At 44.2% G+C, this 15,487-nt stretch overlaps 1 protein-coding gene across 2 annotated transcripts in view; it reads left to right on the forward strand.

Annotated features, from left to right (window-relative positions):
* The window catches only part of MKRN2 (makorin ring finger protein 2), a 27,723-nt gene continuing 12,236 nt past the window's right edge, over nt 1-15,487 (forward strand). For both annotated transcript variants that reach the window (XM_010377300.1, XM_030928044.1), the window contains exons 1-3: nt 1-153; nt 13,595-13,723; nt 14,803-14,984. In XM_010377300.1, coding sequence (XP_010375602.1) covers nt 128-153; nt 13,595-13,723; nt 14,803-14,984 — 337 coding nt within the window. In that variant the 5' untranslated portion in view covers nt 1-127. The remainder of the gene's footprint in view (nt 154-13,594; nt 13,724-14,802; nt 14,985-15,487) is intronic.

Genomic DNA, 15,487 nt, shown 5'->3' on the forward strand with positions numbered 1-15,487 from the left:
CACACCGGCGGGGCGGCGTGCGCCGGCGTGACGCGGCTACGCGGGATGGGCCGGGCCAGGGCCAAGGCCGAGGCGGCAGCGGCTGCGAGAGGCGGCGGTACGACGACGGTCCTTCAGCTCCGCCACCATGAGCACCAAGCAGGTCACTTGCAGGTCAGTGCGCGGGTGCCAGGAGCGCCGGGCCACTTCAGGCCGCTCCTCGAGGCCGCAGGGGTACCGGTGCGCGCCAATTCTGCCGCTCGGGAACCTGAGGCTAGAGCGGGACTCGAAAAGTTACTCAGCTGTTAGCAGCGGGGCTTTGCGAGGCAGAGCGAGCGCCGGCCAGAGCCGGGGATCCGGGAAATGCATGACTGAGACGCGGGGCGAGGCCAGCGCTGGGGGCTACGCCGCGAGTTTGAAGCGTGGCCCCTGTGGGCTGGGAGGAAGGACGTCCTAGCCAGGGCCGTGCAGGATGCTGGGCCTTGAGGGGAGGGCTCTGGGGCTTACGGTTTAACTGGAAAAGATTTGGAATTGATTAAAGGGACCCCAAGAGGACAATTACAAATGGGGGTACCACATAGGAGTAATTTGTTAATAGATTATAAGGGTCTCGAAGTTTGGAGAATCCAGATGCAATCTAAACTTGCAGAGAGTTAGCAAGTAAAAATTGTTGTGTGGAAAATAATAACGACAGATAGCATTTTCTGAATATCGGTGAAGCGCCCTGCATATTTCCAAGTGCTTTATATTCATTATCATCAGACTTCACAGTAAGACAACTTAGTGATTATTATTACCATTTTACAGTGCAGGAGACTGAGATTGAAAGGGGTTGGCCGGGCGCGGTGGCTCAAGCCTGTAATCCCAGCACTTTGGGAGGCCGAGACGGGCGGATCACGAGGTCAGGAGATCGAGACCATCCTGGCTAACACGGTGAAACCCCGTCTCTACTGAAAAATACAAAAAAAGCTAGCCGGGCGAGGTGGCGGGCGCCTGTAGTCCCAGCTACTCGGGAGGCTGAGGCAGGAGAATGGCGTAAACCCGGGAGGCGGAGCTTGCAGTGAGCTGAGATCCGGCCACTGCACTCCAGTCCGGGCGACAGAGCGAGACTCCGCCTCAAAAAAAAAAAAAAAAAAAAAAAAAAAGAAAGGGGTTGACACTCTTATCTTACTGAGAGAGCCATTTACGAGGAGAAATGCCACGGTAATGGATGGTTTGTTGTAGAAAATAGAAAGCCAGATAGCTACACTGCGACTGCTCCTGTGAAATAGAATAGTGTGGTTCTGTAACACCCTCATTCCTTGGTCAGCTTGTGGCTTACTGGTAATGGAGTCTAGTCCTATTGAATTGTATGTTTGGAAAACGAAAATTTAATTGCATGCTTGGAAAAGGCAAATTTCATTTGTTTTTTTTGTGGGAAACATTGCTAAAAAACAATTGTAGAGTTTGTGGAATAAACAGTTTATTTTCTGTGTTGTTACTTCTCTTCATTGGTATGAATAGTTGAGACGTGACTGTGTAATAAGTTTCCTGTTAGCATTAGTGTACGTTAACTGTTCAATTTATCCAAGGCCCAGGTGGCTTATGTTAAGCTATTGTCAGAAATTTGCACCTAGTGTCTATAAAAAGACTTTTACTAGGTTATTTATACTAGAAGGTGTTTTGTGAAGACAGGTTTGTGTGTGTTTATGTATTTTTATTTATATAAAGTTTCTTCTGCTGGAGGAAGTATTCCTAGGTCATTGTGCACTGTAAAGCAGCTTGTAGCCTCCTAGAAAAACCTCTCTATTCCTCCCCTCGCTCTATGGTGTAGTTCTACCATTTATTCTCGTACCTGATCTAAGAAGTGTCCACAAAACAGTACACATTTATGTAATAATGCTTTATAATTGAATCTCAACTCTGTAGTATCTTATTTTACAAATAAGGAATCTTATGCTCAGAAAGACTTGACATTTGCCTAAAATTTCACACCTTAGTAGAGGCACAAGGACCTAAATCAGGATCATCTTAGTTTTTCCTTATATACCTGGAGATAGCTTGACCTGAAAGCTTTAATTCTGTTTCCCAAAAGGGGTGTTCTGCAGGATGTTGCTCCATATAAATGAAGATTGGGTTGGAATGTTGAGAAGGGATCACTTCTGTTTAAGTGCTAACTAATGTTTGTTGGGGACTTACAATGTGCTGGGGCTCTTAGGTGCTGTAGTGTATAATCCAGCAACCAGCACTATTCCACAGATGGTAAAACTGAGCTTCAGCATTGAAGTCACTTGCCTAAGGTCATTTAGCTTCCAAGTGGCAGAGGTATGAAATCCAAGTTCATGCCCTCATAGACTGTAGGGCCTCCAGATAAGTTTCAAAATGCTAAATTAAAATTTCTTTACTGCAGGACTTTTCAAAGCTTTTAATATGTTCCCATGAAAGGAAACTCACATAAGGATACGTAAAACTGCAAAGAAGTTTACTCACAAAGGGGTGTAAAGGAGTCAGGGCTCCCGATGACTGCCTTGTCGAATAAAAAACATAACCGGTGTTTAAGTGAGAAAAACCCAAATTACCAAGAGTACCAAGTTTACATTAGTGTGTTTACTATAAACTTTTCTACCAGCTTATCTACCAAAAGCTTTTCTTACTTTATTATCTCATTAACAAAAGACTTATCTCTAGACATTGATAATTTATAGGAAATGTTCAAGGTATGATTTATTTTGGGGACCAGATCTAAGCAGGGTGGTTTGTTTTTTTTTAAATTTCAGGTCACAAAGTTTTAGGTTTGTTTTCCTGACTGTAGGATGTGATGTACATGTTTGTTTTGAATGACAGTAGAATAATGTCAGTTTTGCTTCCAATCTGCTAGGTATTATGTCTCTCCAAGAGATGCTTATCAAATGCTAGCAGTCTGAAACCTAATGACAAAGACACTCCGTGTTTTTATTGCCTGGAATGGTAAAAATGACTGCTTGTACAGTTATGCTGTCAGCTCTCCTGATTCCTTGACGTGCCACTCTATCCAGAATCTCAATCTGTGCATCATTTTTGCTGATTCCCCTCCCCCACAACCATCTCCCTGTCTTCCAGTCTGTTTTCCGAGCCTTGGGGGAGGCCCTTATTATAGCTTGGTAACCAGTTTATTTCACCCTCTCCTTTTGTGATAGAGCTTCCCTGCATCTCATAATCACTATTAGAAGACACAGGATTTCATTGTCCTAAGATAGTCAAGCCTCGGGCTTTTGATTCTTTGAAAGTCACAAAACGTGGGGGATCTTTTCAGCTGGCAGGTGGTAGGAAGAGTTTGAGCCCCAGGGTTGGGCAGTTCTAGATTCTAATCCTCGTACCACCTGTGCCACAACTGCCTCATCTGTGAAATGAGGATGGTAATGCCTAACCGGCAGGGCTGTTTAAAAATTAAATAATAGCAACAAACCATTTATTTTGTATTAGGATGAGCACTTACGTGCATTTTCTCAAACGTCCCAGTAGTTTATCATAGCAGTCTGTGAAGTAAGTGCAGTTATTATAATCATATTACAGATGGGGAAACTGAGGCTTGGTGATTTAAATAACTTGCTCAAGGTCACATAGCAAGCAGTCTGACTTCAGTGTCTTCACCACCACAGTGTACTTCATTTCATCCCCACCTCTAATCAGTACATTTATTGCAAGCCTGCCACAGTGCCTACCATTTGCTTCCTTCCCCCTCAGTGGATCTGCTGTCACAAGGATTACAGCCATAAAATTTTAGCCTGTGAAAATATGTAGGAAAATGTAAAGAAAAAATGACACCGAGGATGCAAATTACCTGTATATTTGGAAGTGATTTGCAAAAGTGTTTTGCTAAACAGAGAGGCAACATTGAAGGGCCTGTAAAAAACCAGATTGATTGTTTCGCTCAGCACTGCTGCTGCTGGAGCTGCTGGTGGTTCTGTGGCCAGCAGTGAACCTGATGTGCTCTGCAGTGTATAATAGCCATACTGTCTGAAACAGTCTTTTGGGGTTACCCAGGGTAACACTCCTTTGGAGTGTCCCCCAGAAAGAACCTACCTGCTCTGAGTCTCCAGCTATGCACTTCACCCGCCTAGTCGTCTCTCCCCTCCTCCAGTTCATGTCTCGGTCCTCTCTCTTGGAAGATATGAGGGGCGGTTTGTCCATCAGGAAGGGTTAGCAGTTGGAAATTCATTACAAAGTGCAACATGAAAGAGGCTTGGAGTAAGATCAGTATAACATAGATGGAGAGGAATGACTATAAGCACAAGACAGAGATGCCCCAAAGGACAAGGAGGATGTGCTCTCTAGGTTGCTTTGTGCTTGTCACTGGGGAGTGTAAATGGTGACATATGCTACAAAAATAGGACTGGGCTGACTTCACCTCTTACATAACTCGTTTCACACTTGCCTTTCTTGAAGGCAGTGATGGTGGTCTAGAAATTATTTTTGAATCTGTTTAAATCTCAGCTCAGTCACTTACAGAAGCGAAGTGACTTTTATGAAGTCACCAGCTTATAAATGGCAAAACTAACTAGAAGCTCTGGTTGGCAGTTAAATATTTGTATTTTAGTGGAAGAGATGATTAGCGCAGTTTGGAAGGCAAGTTTTCTGGATCGGACCTGTGGAAGGTGGAGGTAGAATTATAAAAGGCATCCTTTTAGGAGACCACTACCTAAAAAAATCTTTCCTCTTGTCTGCCTTGTTAACAAATAGTATCTGATACAGGGCCTGTCTTCCACCCTGGTTCTTTCAAGAAATTTTCTGTTCTAATTTCTTCAAAAGAAACAATACAGTATTGGCTGGTGCAGTGGCTCATGCTGTAATCCCAGCACTTGGGGAGGCCGAGGTAGGAGGACCACTTGAGCCTTGGAGTTCGAGACCAGCCTGGGCAACATAGCAAGATCCTGTCTCTACCCAAGAAAAGAAAAGAAACTATACAGTATTTATTAGATATCACTTTTGTGTAACTGCTTATGTTGCCACTTTGAACCTGTCCTCTTTCAGTATTTATGAGTTTACTAATCCTGATACCTCTTTGTTATTCAGACTTGGCTCTTGGCACTGATTTTTTTTTTTTTTTTTTAACTATTATACCTTCAAAGATTACCATGTTTGAGGACAATTGAAATATTGCAGTCTTGAGTAGCATTTCTCAAAAAGAATTCTCAAACTGCTTAGATGTATACTCTACTTTTGTGTTTGGGATCTCCAAGACCACCCCAAATCCAGAGATTGTCTAGAACTGGGACAAGTGGGTCCCAGGATTCAGCTGTACTCAAGTCTGAGATTATTACTGTATCTAGTAAGGGGTCACAGCCAGATCATGAGGGCAGGAGACACAGGGGGTCTAGAGGAGCCTGGGTGCAGGCTTCCTGCATCTCTCCCTCCTTGAGAGGGCCACACAACAATGAAAGTGCAGCAACATGTGTCCAGGGAAGCCCATTAGAGATTCAGTGCCCAGGCTGGTCACCTAGGCCACCTCTGCCTAGCATGAACCAAAATTCCAGACTCCCAGAAGGAAAGTAGGTTTTCAGCATGAACTACCTTGTACATCAGTTTAGACACAGCGAACCACTCTCCATCGTTTAGGGAAAATTTTGTATCTGTGTAGAGAACTGTTACTAGCCAAGTTCCCAGATGCCAGGCAAGGGGCAGCCTCGGAAGCAGACCTTCCTAAGGATAGCAGTCTCAGATCTGCTATGTAACTCTCTTCTGTGTATTTATAAAATCAGTATTGTACATAACAGAAACTTTAAGTTTCTAACAAAAATGCCCTTAGTTTCCCAGCTTCTGTCTGTGCTTTTTTAAAAATTAAACTATAACAGCCTTATGGCAAATTACTACATAATGTCTGATCTAGTGCAGGGGTCCCCAGCCAGTCCATGGCCTTTTAGGAACCAGGCCACACAGCAGGAGGTGAGCAGTGGGCAAGTGAGCAAAGCTTTATCTGTGTTTATAGTCACTCCCCATCACTCACATTACCACCTGAGCTCTGCTTCCCGCCAGATCAGCAGCAGCATTAGATTCTCATAGAAGCATTAACCCTATTGTCAACTGTGCATGTGAGGAATCTTCATTGTGTGCTTCTTGTGAGAATCTAATGCCTGATGATCTGTCACTGTCTCCCATGACCCCCAGATGGGACCATCTAGTTGCAGAAGAACAAGCTCAGTGTCTCACTGATTCTACACTATAGTGATTTGTATACTTATTTCATTATAGATTACCATAATAAAGTGCACAATAAATGTAGTGTGCTTGAATCATCCTGAAACCATTCCCCATCCCCCCATTCTGTGGAAAAATTGTCTTCCATAAAACTGGTCCCTGGTGCCAAAAAGATTGGGACTGCAGATCTAGTGGTACGCCACAAGAGGGTGCTCTGTGGAGAAAGCCTATCTGACTACCTAGTAAAGGCTGTAGGATGGCACCACTGTATAGTCACTTACGTCATGAGGTCCAGTTCTCATTTCGTAGGCTCAGAAATTTGATTCGGTTAGTGTACATAGGGGTGGCTCATACTAGCCAAACTCATGAGAGACTGACTTATATACTAGAATATCCTTTTACAATTTTCTTGGGAAAAAATAAACTGTCAGGTATATCTGGTCAGCACTTCCTCTGCTTTTGGGGAGAGGAACAAGTGGAGAATTCTCTTCAGAGGTTTCTGATTAGGGCAGATGTGCAGCATGTTCACTAGTACCCTTTCTCTGGAGACACCAGCAGTCTGGGCCTCTTGGGCCTTCCTGGAATGCCATACCATTCCCTCCTGTTGTCTAGTTCTTTTTTTTTTTTTTTATTTCTGAGATGGTGTCTTGCGCTGTCGCCAGGCTGGAGTGCAGTGGCGCGATCTCAGCTCACTGCAGCCCTCTGCCTCCTGGGTTCAAGCGATTCTCATGCCTCAGCTTCCTGAGTAATTGGGATTACAGGTACCCACCACCACGCCCGGCTAATTTTTGTATGTTTAGTAGAGGCGGGGTTTCTCCATGTTGGCCAGGCTGGTCTCAAACTCCTGACCTCAGGTGATCCGCCCACCTCGGCCTCCCAAAGTGCTGGGATTACAGGCATGAGCCACTGCGCCCGGCCTTCCTGTTGTGTAATTCTATTCTGTTTTCCACTTTCAGACAACACCGTATAAATGGTTAGGTTGAGGCTTTCTATATCTGCTTGCATTTGGTAATATTCTAGCTGTGCCTTCCTGCAGTTATTCCCAAACATTCTTCATTAGAGAACAGATGTTCCCAACTACATCTTCCAGAGCACTAGCTTGAGAGGATCTGGGGCCCCAGACTGTGAAGTGCTATAGCATGTGGATGCCACTAGTGAGTGAGCCTGGGGGCTGGAGGGTATGAGGAGGCCTTTTGGATTAGCCAAGACTCATGCTGGTCCATGAAGGAAGGTGGGTTATAGTAATTCAATGGAATGAAAGATATGGGCTACTGTGTTTTACACAGGGGCCATGATGGGGATGAAGGCAGCATGATAGGGAAATTGATTTTGTTGGAGAAAGGTCAGGGCTATCTGGAAAGACCAGACTTGGAGTCCTCGTACCTAGCAATTAAATCTTCTGTAAGTCACCTCACCTCTCTGAGCCTTGGCTTTCCTATTTGCAAAAATAAAAAGACAAAAATATCATATATCTTACCCTCAAGGATCACTCCTCTTAACATGCTAGTATATATCTTTCCAGATTTTATTTTGAGACAGGGTCTCACTGTGTTGTCCAGACTGGAGTGCAGTGATACAATCATAGCTCACTGCAGTCTCCAATTTCCAAGTTCAAGTGATCCTCCCACTTCAGCCTCCCTAGTAGCTGGGACTACAGGCACACGCAACCACAGCTGGCTAATTTTTGTATTTTTTGTAGAGATGAGGTTTTGCCATGTTGCCCAGGCTAGTCTTGAACTCCTGGGCTCAAGAGATCTGCCCACCTCATCGTCCCCAAGTGCTAGGATTACAGGCATGAGCCAGTGTGCCTGGCCCCAGATTTTTTTTTTTTTTTTTGAGATGGAGTCTTGCTCTGTTGCCCAGGCTGGAGTGCAGTGGTGCGATCTCGGCTCACTGCAACCTCAGCCTCCTGGGTTCAAGCAATTATCCTGCCTCACCCTCCCAAGTAGCTGGGATTACAGGTACCTACCACCACGCCCAGCTGATTTTTGTATTTTTAGTAGAGACGGGATTTCGCCATGTTGGCCAGGCTGGTCTTGAACTCCTGACCTCAAGTGATCTACCTGCCTCAACCTCCCAAAGTGCTGGGGTTATAGGTGTGAGCCACTGCACCCGGCTGGGTCTGATTTTTAAAGTACATATATGTATACATATATAATCTTTTACCAAAATGAGATCATACTGTATACACTGGTTTAAAGAATTTTATTGTGAGCTGGGCGCAGTGGCTCACGCCTGTAATCCAAGCACTTTGGGAGGCCAAGGTGGGTGGATCACGAGGTCAGGAGTTCAAGACCAGCCTGGTCAACATGATGAAACCCCGTCTTTACTAGAAATACAAAAATTAGCTGGGCGTGGTGGCGGTCGCCTGTAATTCCAGCTACTTCAGAGGCTAAGGCAGGAGAATGCTTGAACCTGGGAGGTGGAGGTTACAGTGAGCCGAGATCGTGCCACTACACTCCAGCCTGGGTGACAGCAAGACTCCATCTCAAAAAAAAAAAAAAAAATACTGTGGTAAAATTTCCATAAAATTTACCATCTTAACTATTTTTAAAGTTTATAGTTCTGTTACATGCATTCAGATTGTTGTGTAACCAATCTCCAGAGCTCTTTGTCTTGCAAAACTGAAACTTTGTGTACTACCCATTAAAACACTTCCGTTTCTCCCATCCCCAGCCTCTGACACCTACCATTCATTCTACTGTCTGTCTTTCTGAATTTGACTACTCTAGGGACCTCGCAGAAGTGGAATCATACAGCATTTGCCTTTTTGTGTATGGTTTATTTTACTTAGCATAATGTCCTCAAGGTAGCATGTGTCAGAATCACCTTTCTTTTTAAGGCTGATTGTATATGGATAGACCACATCTTGTTTATGCATTCATCCATCAGCGGTTGCTTGGGGTGCTTCCACCTTTTGGCTATTGTGAATAATGCTGCTATGAACATGGGTGTCCAAATGTTTGTTTGAGTCCCTACTTTGAAGTCTTCTTTTTTTTTTTTTGAAACTGACTCACTCTGTTGCCCAGGCTGGAGTGCAGTGGCGTGATCTTGGCTCACTGCAACCTCTCCCTCCCGGATTCGAGTGATTCTCCTGCCTCAGCCCCCAAAGTAGCTGGAATTACAGGCGCCCGCCACCACGCCCTGCTAATTTTTGTATTTTTAGTAGAAATGGCGTTTCACCATGTTGGTCAGTCTGGTCTCAAACTCCAGACCTCAGGTGATCCATCCACCTCAGCCTCCCAAAGTGCTGGGATTACCGGCGTGAGCCACTGGGCCTGGCCTGAATTATTTTGTATCTATACCCAGAACTGGAATTACCAGATTATATGGTAAATATATTTTTAATTTTTTAAGGAACTTCCATACTGTTTTTCTATAGCAGCTGCACCATTAACTGTTTTATAATCTACTCTTCTCAGTTAATTGTGTTTAACTTTCCATATTAATAAATTTTCATTTTATACCTAGTCCATACTCACATTTGTTTCAAAATATCTTTCAAAATATCTGGTTTAAAAATGTCTTTTATACCTTGTTTGTCGAAACCAGATTCTAGTCCAGAGCTAAGTATTGCATCTGGTTATTATGTCCCTTGTGTTCTGTCTGCTAACCTAGCATTGTCCCTTCCCTTTTTTCTCTTTTTTAACAGCTTTTTTGAGGTGTAAGTTACACAACATAAAATTTACCTGTTTGAAGTGTACAGTGCAAAACTTTTTAGTGAATTTACAAAGTTGTACAACCATCACCACAATTAAATTTTAGGACATTTCTGTCACCCCCAAAAGATCCCTTGTGCCCATTAGCAGTCACCCTCACTTCTCCCAACCCTAAGCAGCCACTTAATCTACTTTCTGTCTCTATAGATTTGCCTTTTCTGACATTGCGTATAAATGGAATCATGCAACATGTGGTCTTTTGTGTCCGGCTCCTTTCACTCCGCATAATGTTTTCAAGGTTCATCCATGTTGTAGTGTGTGCCAGTACCTCCTTCCTTTTTATGGCTGGATAAGAGCCCATTGTTTGGATAAATCACATTTTGTCTGTCTATTCACCAGTTGATGAACATTTGGATTGTTTCCACTTTTTTTTTTTTTTTTTGAGACGGAGTCTCGCTCTGTTGCCCGGGCTGGAGTGCAGTGGCCGGATCTCAGCTCACTGCAAGCTCCACCTCCCGGGTTTACGCCATTCTCCTGCCTCAGCCTCCCGAGTAGCTGGGACTACAGGCGCCCGCCATCTCGCCCGGCTAGTTTTTTTGTATTTTTTAGTAGAGACGGGGTTTCACCGTGTAGACCAGGATGGTCTCGATCTCCTGACCTCGTGATCCGCCCGTCTCGGCCTCCCAAAGTGCTGGGATTACAGGCTTGAGCCACCGCGCCCGGCCTGTTTCCACTTTTTGACTGTTATGCATAATGCTGCTTTGGACATTCATATACAAGTATTTGTGTGGACATACATTTTCATTTTCTTGGGTACATTCCTAGGCGTAGAATTGTTGCATCATATGGTAGATTTATGTTTATATTTTTTAAGAAACTGTCAAACTCTTTTCCAGACTCAGCCTCCTTTAGTTACATGGCACTTATAAAGAGAGTAGGCCTGGGTCCCACGTGCAGCCTCTTTTGTGTTTATTTGGTTGTTTTCTCGAGATGTCTTTCATAGGTTGTCCCCAGTCTCCTGTATTTTCTATGAACTGGAAGTTAGATCTGGGGTTTTGTGGATTCAAATTAATTGTTTCTGGCTAGAATATGTCATAGGTTGTTTTATACTTCATTTTGGGTCATATCAGCAGGTACGTATTTTTTTTCCAAGTCAATTTTGGGTCCAGCATCATTTGTTGAAAAGATTCTTTCCCCCACTTACCTTTTTTTTTTTTTTTTTTGAGGCAGGGTCTCACTCTGTCACCCAGGCTAGAGTGCAGCAGCACGATCTTGGCTCAGTGCAACCACTGCCTCCTGGGCTCAAGCGATCCTCCTACCTCGTCTTCCTGAGTAGCTGGGAGCACAGGCGCACACTATCATGCCTGGCTAATTTTTTGTATATTTTTTGGTAGAGACGAGGTTTCACCATGTTGCCCAGGCTGATCTCAAACTCCTGAGCTCAAGCGATCCACTCGCCTTGGCCTCCCAAAGTGCTGGGATTACAAGCATGAGCCACTGCGTGCGGCCTATGTGTGGTTCTATTTACAGGGTTTTTTGTTTGTTTTTTGGGTTTTTTTTTTTTTGTTTTGTTTTGAGATAGGGTCTTGGTTTGTCACCCAGGCTGGAGTATAGTGGTGCAAACGGAGCTCACTGCAGCCTATCTCCTTCCTGGGCTCAAGCAGTCCTCCCACCTCAGGCCCCCAAGTAGCCACCATGCACGACTAATTTTTATATTTTTTATAGAGATTGGGTTTTGCCATGTTGCCCAGGCTGACCTCAAACTTCTGGGCTCAGGCAGTCCTCACACCTTGGCCTCCCAAAGTGGTGGGATTACGGGCATGAGCCTCTGAGCCTGGACTATTTATGGATCTTTAAAGAATCCCTGCAGCCTCCCTGAACTCCAATCTCTGTGATTTGCCTGAGGTTCTCCCCCCAGTACCAAGACCTAGAATATGCCTCCAGGTAGGAAGTCAGACTAAATATGGGGCTTACTTCCTGTGTTTTCCTTCTCTTGAGGACCAGTCCTTTTTTCTATTGTCTGAAAGCAGTTGTTTCACATAAATTGTATCATTTTCCAGTTGGGTTTTTTTTTTTTTTTTTAAACAGTGAGAAGCCAAGATCTGTGCTCCTTGGTAGTCAGAAGCAAAAGTTTGTTTCTGTCTCTCTCTCTCAGATGGTTTCTATTCTGTGTCTTTAAGTATTCTGATATTTTCCTTTGTAGTATCCCATCTACTAAACTCATCTAATGTAATTCTCATTTCAGACATTGTATTTTTCACTTCTAGAAGTTTCATTTGTTTTTGTTTTGTTTTGTTTTGAGATGGAGTTTCGCTCTTGTTGCCCAGGCTGGAGTGCAATGGCATGATCTCGGCTCACTGCAAGCTCCGCCTCCGGGTTCATGCCATTCTCCTGCCTCAGCCTCCTGAGTAGCTGACTACAGGCGCTAGCCACAACCCCAAGCTAATTTTTTGTATTTTTAGTAGAGACGGGGTTTCATCGTGTTAGCCAGGATGGCGTCGATCTCCTGACCTCATGATCCGCCCGCCTCGGCCTCCCAAAAGTGCTGGGGTTACAGGCATGAGCCACCACACCTGGCCCTTATTTTGTATTTTTTTTTTTTAGTAGAGACAGGGTTTCTCCATGTTGGTCAGTCTGGTTTTGAACTCCTGACCTCAGGTGATGCACCTGCCTCGGCCGGATTACAGGCGTGAGCCACCATGCCCAGCCTAGTTTATCTTTAATACCAAGGCATGTTCATCTAGGGTCTCTACTGTTTGAGTATTCACTCAGGTCTCTCTACCCTGGCTGGACAGAGTTAGAATACCTCCCAGGTATTCCTGTACCACTTATTCCTTCAAGGCCAGGATCTGATATCTCAGTAGAATATTCTGATACAGAACATGTGATACATCTGATATTCTGATGCATCTGAAACAATGTATCAGAAACAGCTTTCATTAAAAACTGTACTTCAAGTATCCATACAACCTTTCTGTTTCTCACTTTCAATACAGTGTTCAATAAATTGCATGAGATTATTCTGTACTTTATTATAAAATAGACTTTGTGTTAGATGATTTGGCCCAACTGTAGGCTAATGTAAGTGTTCTGAGCATAAGTAAGGTAGCCTAGGCTGAGCTAGGAGAATCACTTGAACCCGGAAGGCAGAGATTGCAGTGAGCTGAGACTGTGCCATTGCACTCTGGCCTGGGTGACATAGAGAGACTCCATCTCAAAACAAAAAACAGAAAACAATGGCTTTATTGGGATGTAACCCCATCATTAGTCGAGGAGCATCTGTGTATATCTTTTGATATCACATGATGGTATTTGATCCTCACCACAACCAGTTCAGTGGGTAGTATAATCTTCATTTTATAGGGAAAGGTAGCAAGGCCCAGGGATGTTGGTTTTGTGACATGTTCTTAAGTGACAGAGCTGGGTCTTGAACCCGGATCTTCTGGCTGCATTAGTCATGCCCTTTAAGCTCCTTGAGAACAGAGAGAAGTTTTTCACAGAGTATTTTCTCAATTATGTGGCTCACGTTGAACATATCTCAAATCAGGAAGATATATCTTCACATAGAAATATATGGGATTGTTTGCTTCTCTTCCAGAAAAGCTGTCATTGAATCAGTTGTAGTGCCTCTGAAATCACTGTTGTAGAATCAAGGAAATATATAGATCTCTCTCCAGTGCCTAATAGAGCCTTTATACCTAATATATACTTGGTAAATATTTGTATGCTAGGTTCAAGAATAAGCTGATTTTATAAAGCAAAATGTGCTTCTGAAAGTTGTATGCCTGTGCTTTTCTCTTCAGGTATTTTATGCATGGTGTGTGTCGGGAAGGAAGTCAGTGCCTGTTCTCACATGACTTGGCAAACAGCAAGCCGTCCACCATCTGCAAGTACTACCAGAAGGGCTACTGTGCCTATGGAACTCGGTGCAGGCAAGGACTCTGCGACAGGCTTCAGCTGTGACACTGATTTCATTTGGAGAATAGGTCTTGATAAGGGGAAATTTTAATGTAAAAGTAATATGACAACATTAGGAAAAGTATGGCAAATAAATTTAAAACCTCAGTTTCAGTACCCTAAAACTAATTTTCTTTTTTTTTTTTTTTTTTTTTTGAGATGGAGTCTTGCACTGTTGCCCAGGCTGGAGGGCAGTGGCGCAATCTTGGCTGTCTGCAACCTCCGCCTCCAGGGTTCAAGCACTTCTCCTGCCTCAGCCTCCCGAGTAGCTGATATCATAGGCACCTGCCACTACACCTGGCTGACTTTTTTTTTTTTTTGTATTTTTAGTAGAGACGGAGTTTCACCATGTTGGTCAGGCTGGTCGTAACTCCTGACCTCATGATCTGCCCGCCTTGGCTTCCCAAAGTGCTGGGATTACAGGTGTGAGCCACCGTGCCCGGCCTAATTTTCATTTTTTAAAACTACTTTTCAGCCTTATTCTTATGAATATATAGTTATAAAATTGTACACAATTCCAGAAACTTGTTCATGCTTTTGTAGTGAAGAGCTAATCTTTTCTTTCCTAGGCTACAAAGTTTCCTTTCCTCCTTTTTCTGTGCAGTGCAGTGGGAGATGATGGAAGTAGGCCCACCTTGGTCTCCCCCTGCCAGTGAGTGCTGAGATAGACAGTCAGGGAGAGGTCATTGGCCCTTGTCAGCATTTTGAGGACTCCTGCTCAAAAGAATACTGGGTCAGTCAGGCATCAGGAGATTTCAGCTCAACATCTCTTTGGAACTTTCAGGCTCTCTGTGTGTTCTGGAGCTGTGTGTCTGTCCCACTCAAGTCCCACAGAGACACTTAAGCATAGGTGATAGATAGCAAATGTCCCCCTCACACTGAATTGCCAAGCATCTGTTAATCGATAATCCTGTTAGAGTTTAAATATTGGAAAAGATGACTGCCTTCTTCACCTCAACAAGTGCAGAAGAAGGAGGGCCATTGGCATCTGGGGAGTGTGGGAGATGTGTGTGGATGGCATGTCTGTAATGCGTCTGCTGTGTGTTTTGTTTAGATATGACCACACGAGGCCCTCTGCTGCAGCTGGAGGTGCTGTCGGCATCATGGCCCACAGTGTGCCCTCCCCAGCTTTCCACAATCCTCACCCTCCTTCTGAGGTCACTGCGTCCATTGTGAAAACTAACTCACATGAACCCGGGAAGCGTGAAAAGAGAACGTTGGTTCTTAGAGACCGAAGTGAGTAAGCGGAAGCCTTTTGTTGCATCTTTTTGCATAGCACTCTTGCTTATGCTTGGTGCTCCTTTCTAGTCTCCTCTTGTCAAGAGGACTCCTAACCTAATACACCTCCAGATTGTCCGCGTGGAGAGACGTCAGAACTGCTCTGAAGAGGCTCCGTGTGGCTGTAGATCATTCAAATGATACGTTTGTCCTCATGCCCAAAGGCTGGGTTGAGCTCCAAGACTGGCCTGGCAAAACATAAAAATGCAATCTTTTTGTCAGCATGTAACTTCCATCTTCATATGGTGGTTGTCCAGCTGGTGAGAAGCATCAAGCTCTTCATTTCAAACCTAAATATTTTGTCTGGGTTCAGTGGCTCACACCTCTAACCCCAACACTTTGGGAGACTGAGGTGGGCAGATCACCTGAGGTCAGGAGTTTGAGACCAGCCTGGCCAACATGGTTTAGTAGAAACCCCGTCTATAAACCCCGTAGACATCTATTCTAGTTCACTTAAAATG

This window comes from Rhinopithecus roxellana, chromosome 1, assembly GCF_007565055.1.
Source record: "Rhinopithecus roxellana isolate Shanxi Qingling chromosome 1, ASM756505v1, whole genome shotgun sequence".
Taxonomy (NCBI): domain Eukaryota; kingdom Metazoa; phylum Chordata; class Mammalia; order Primates; family Cercopithecidae; genus Rhinopithecus; species Rhinopithecus roxellana.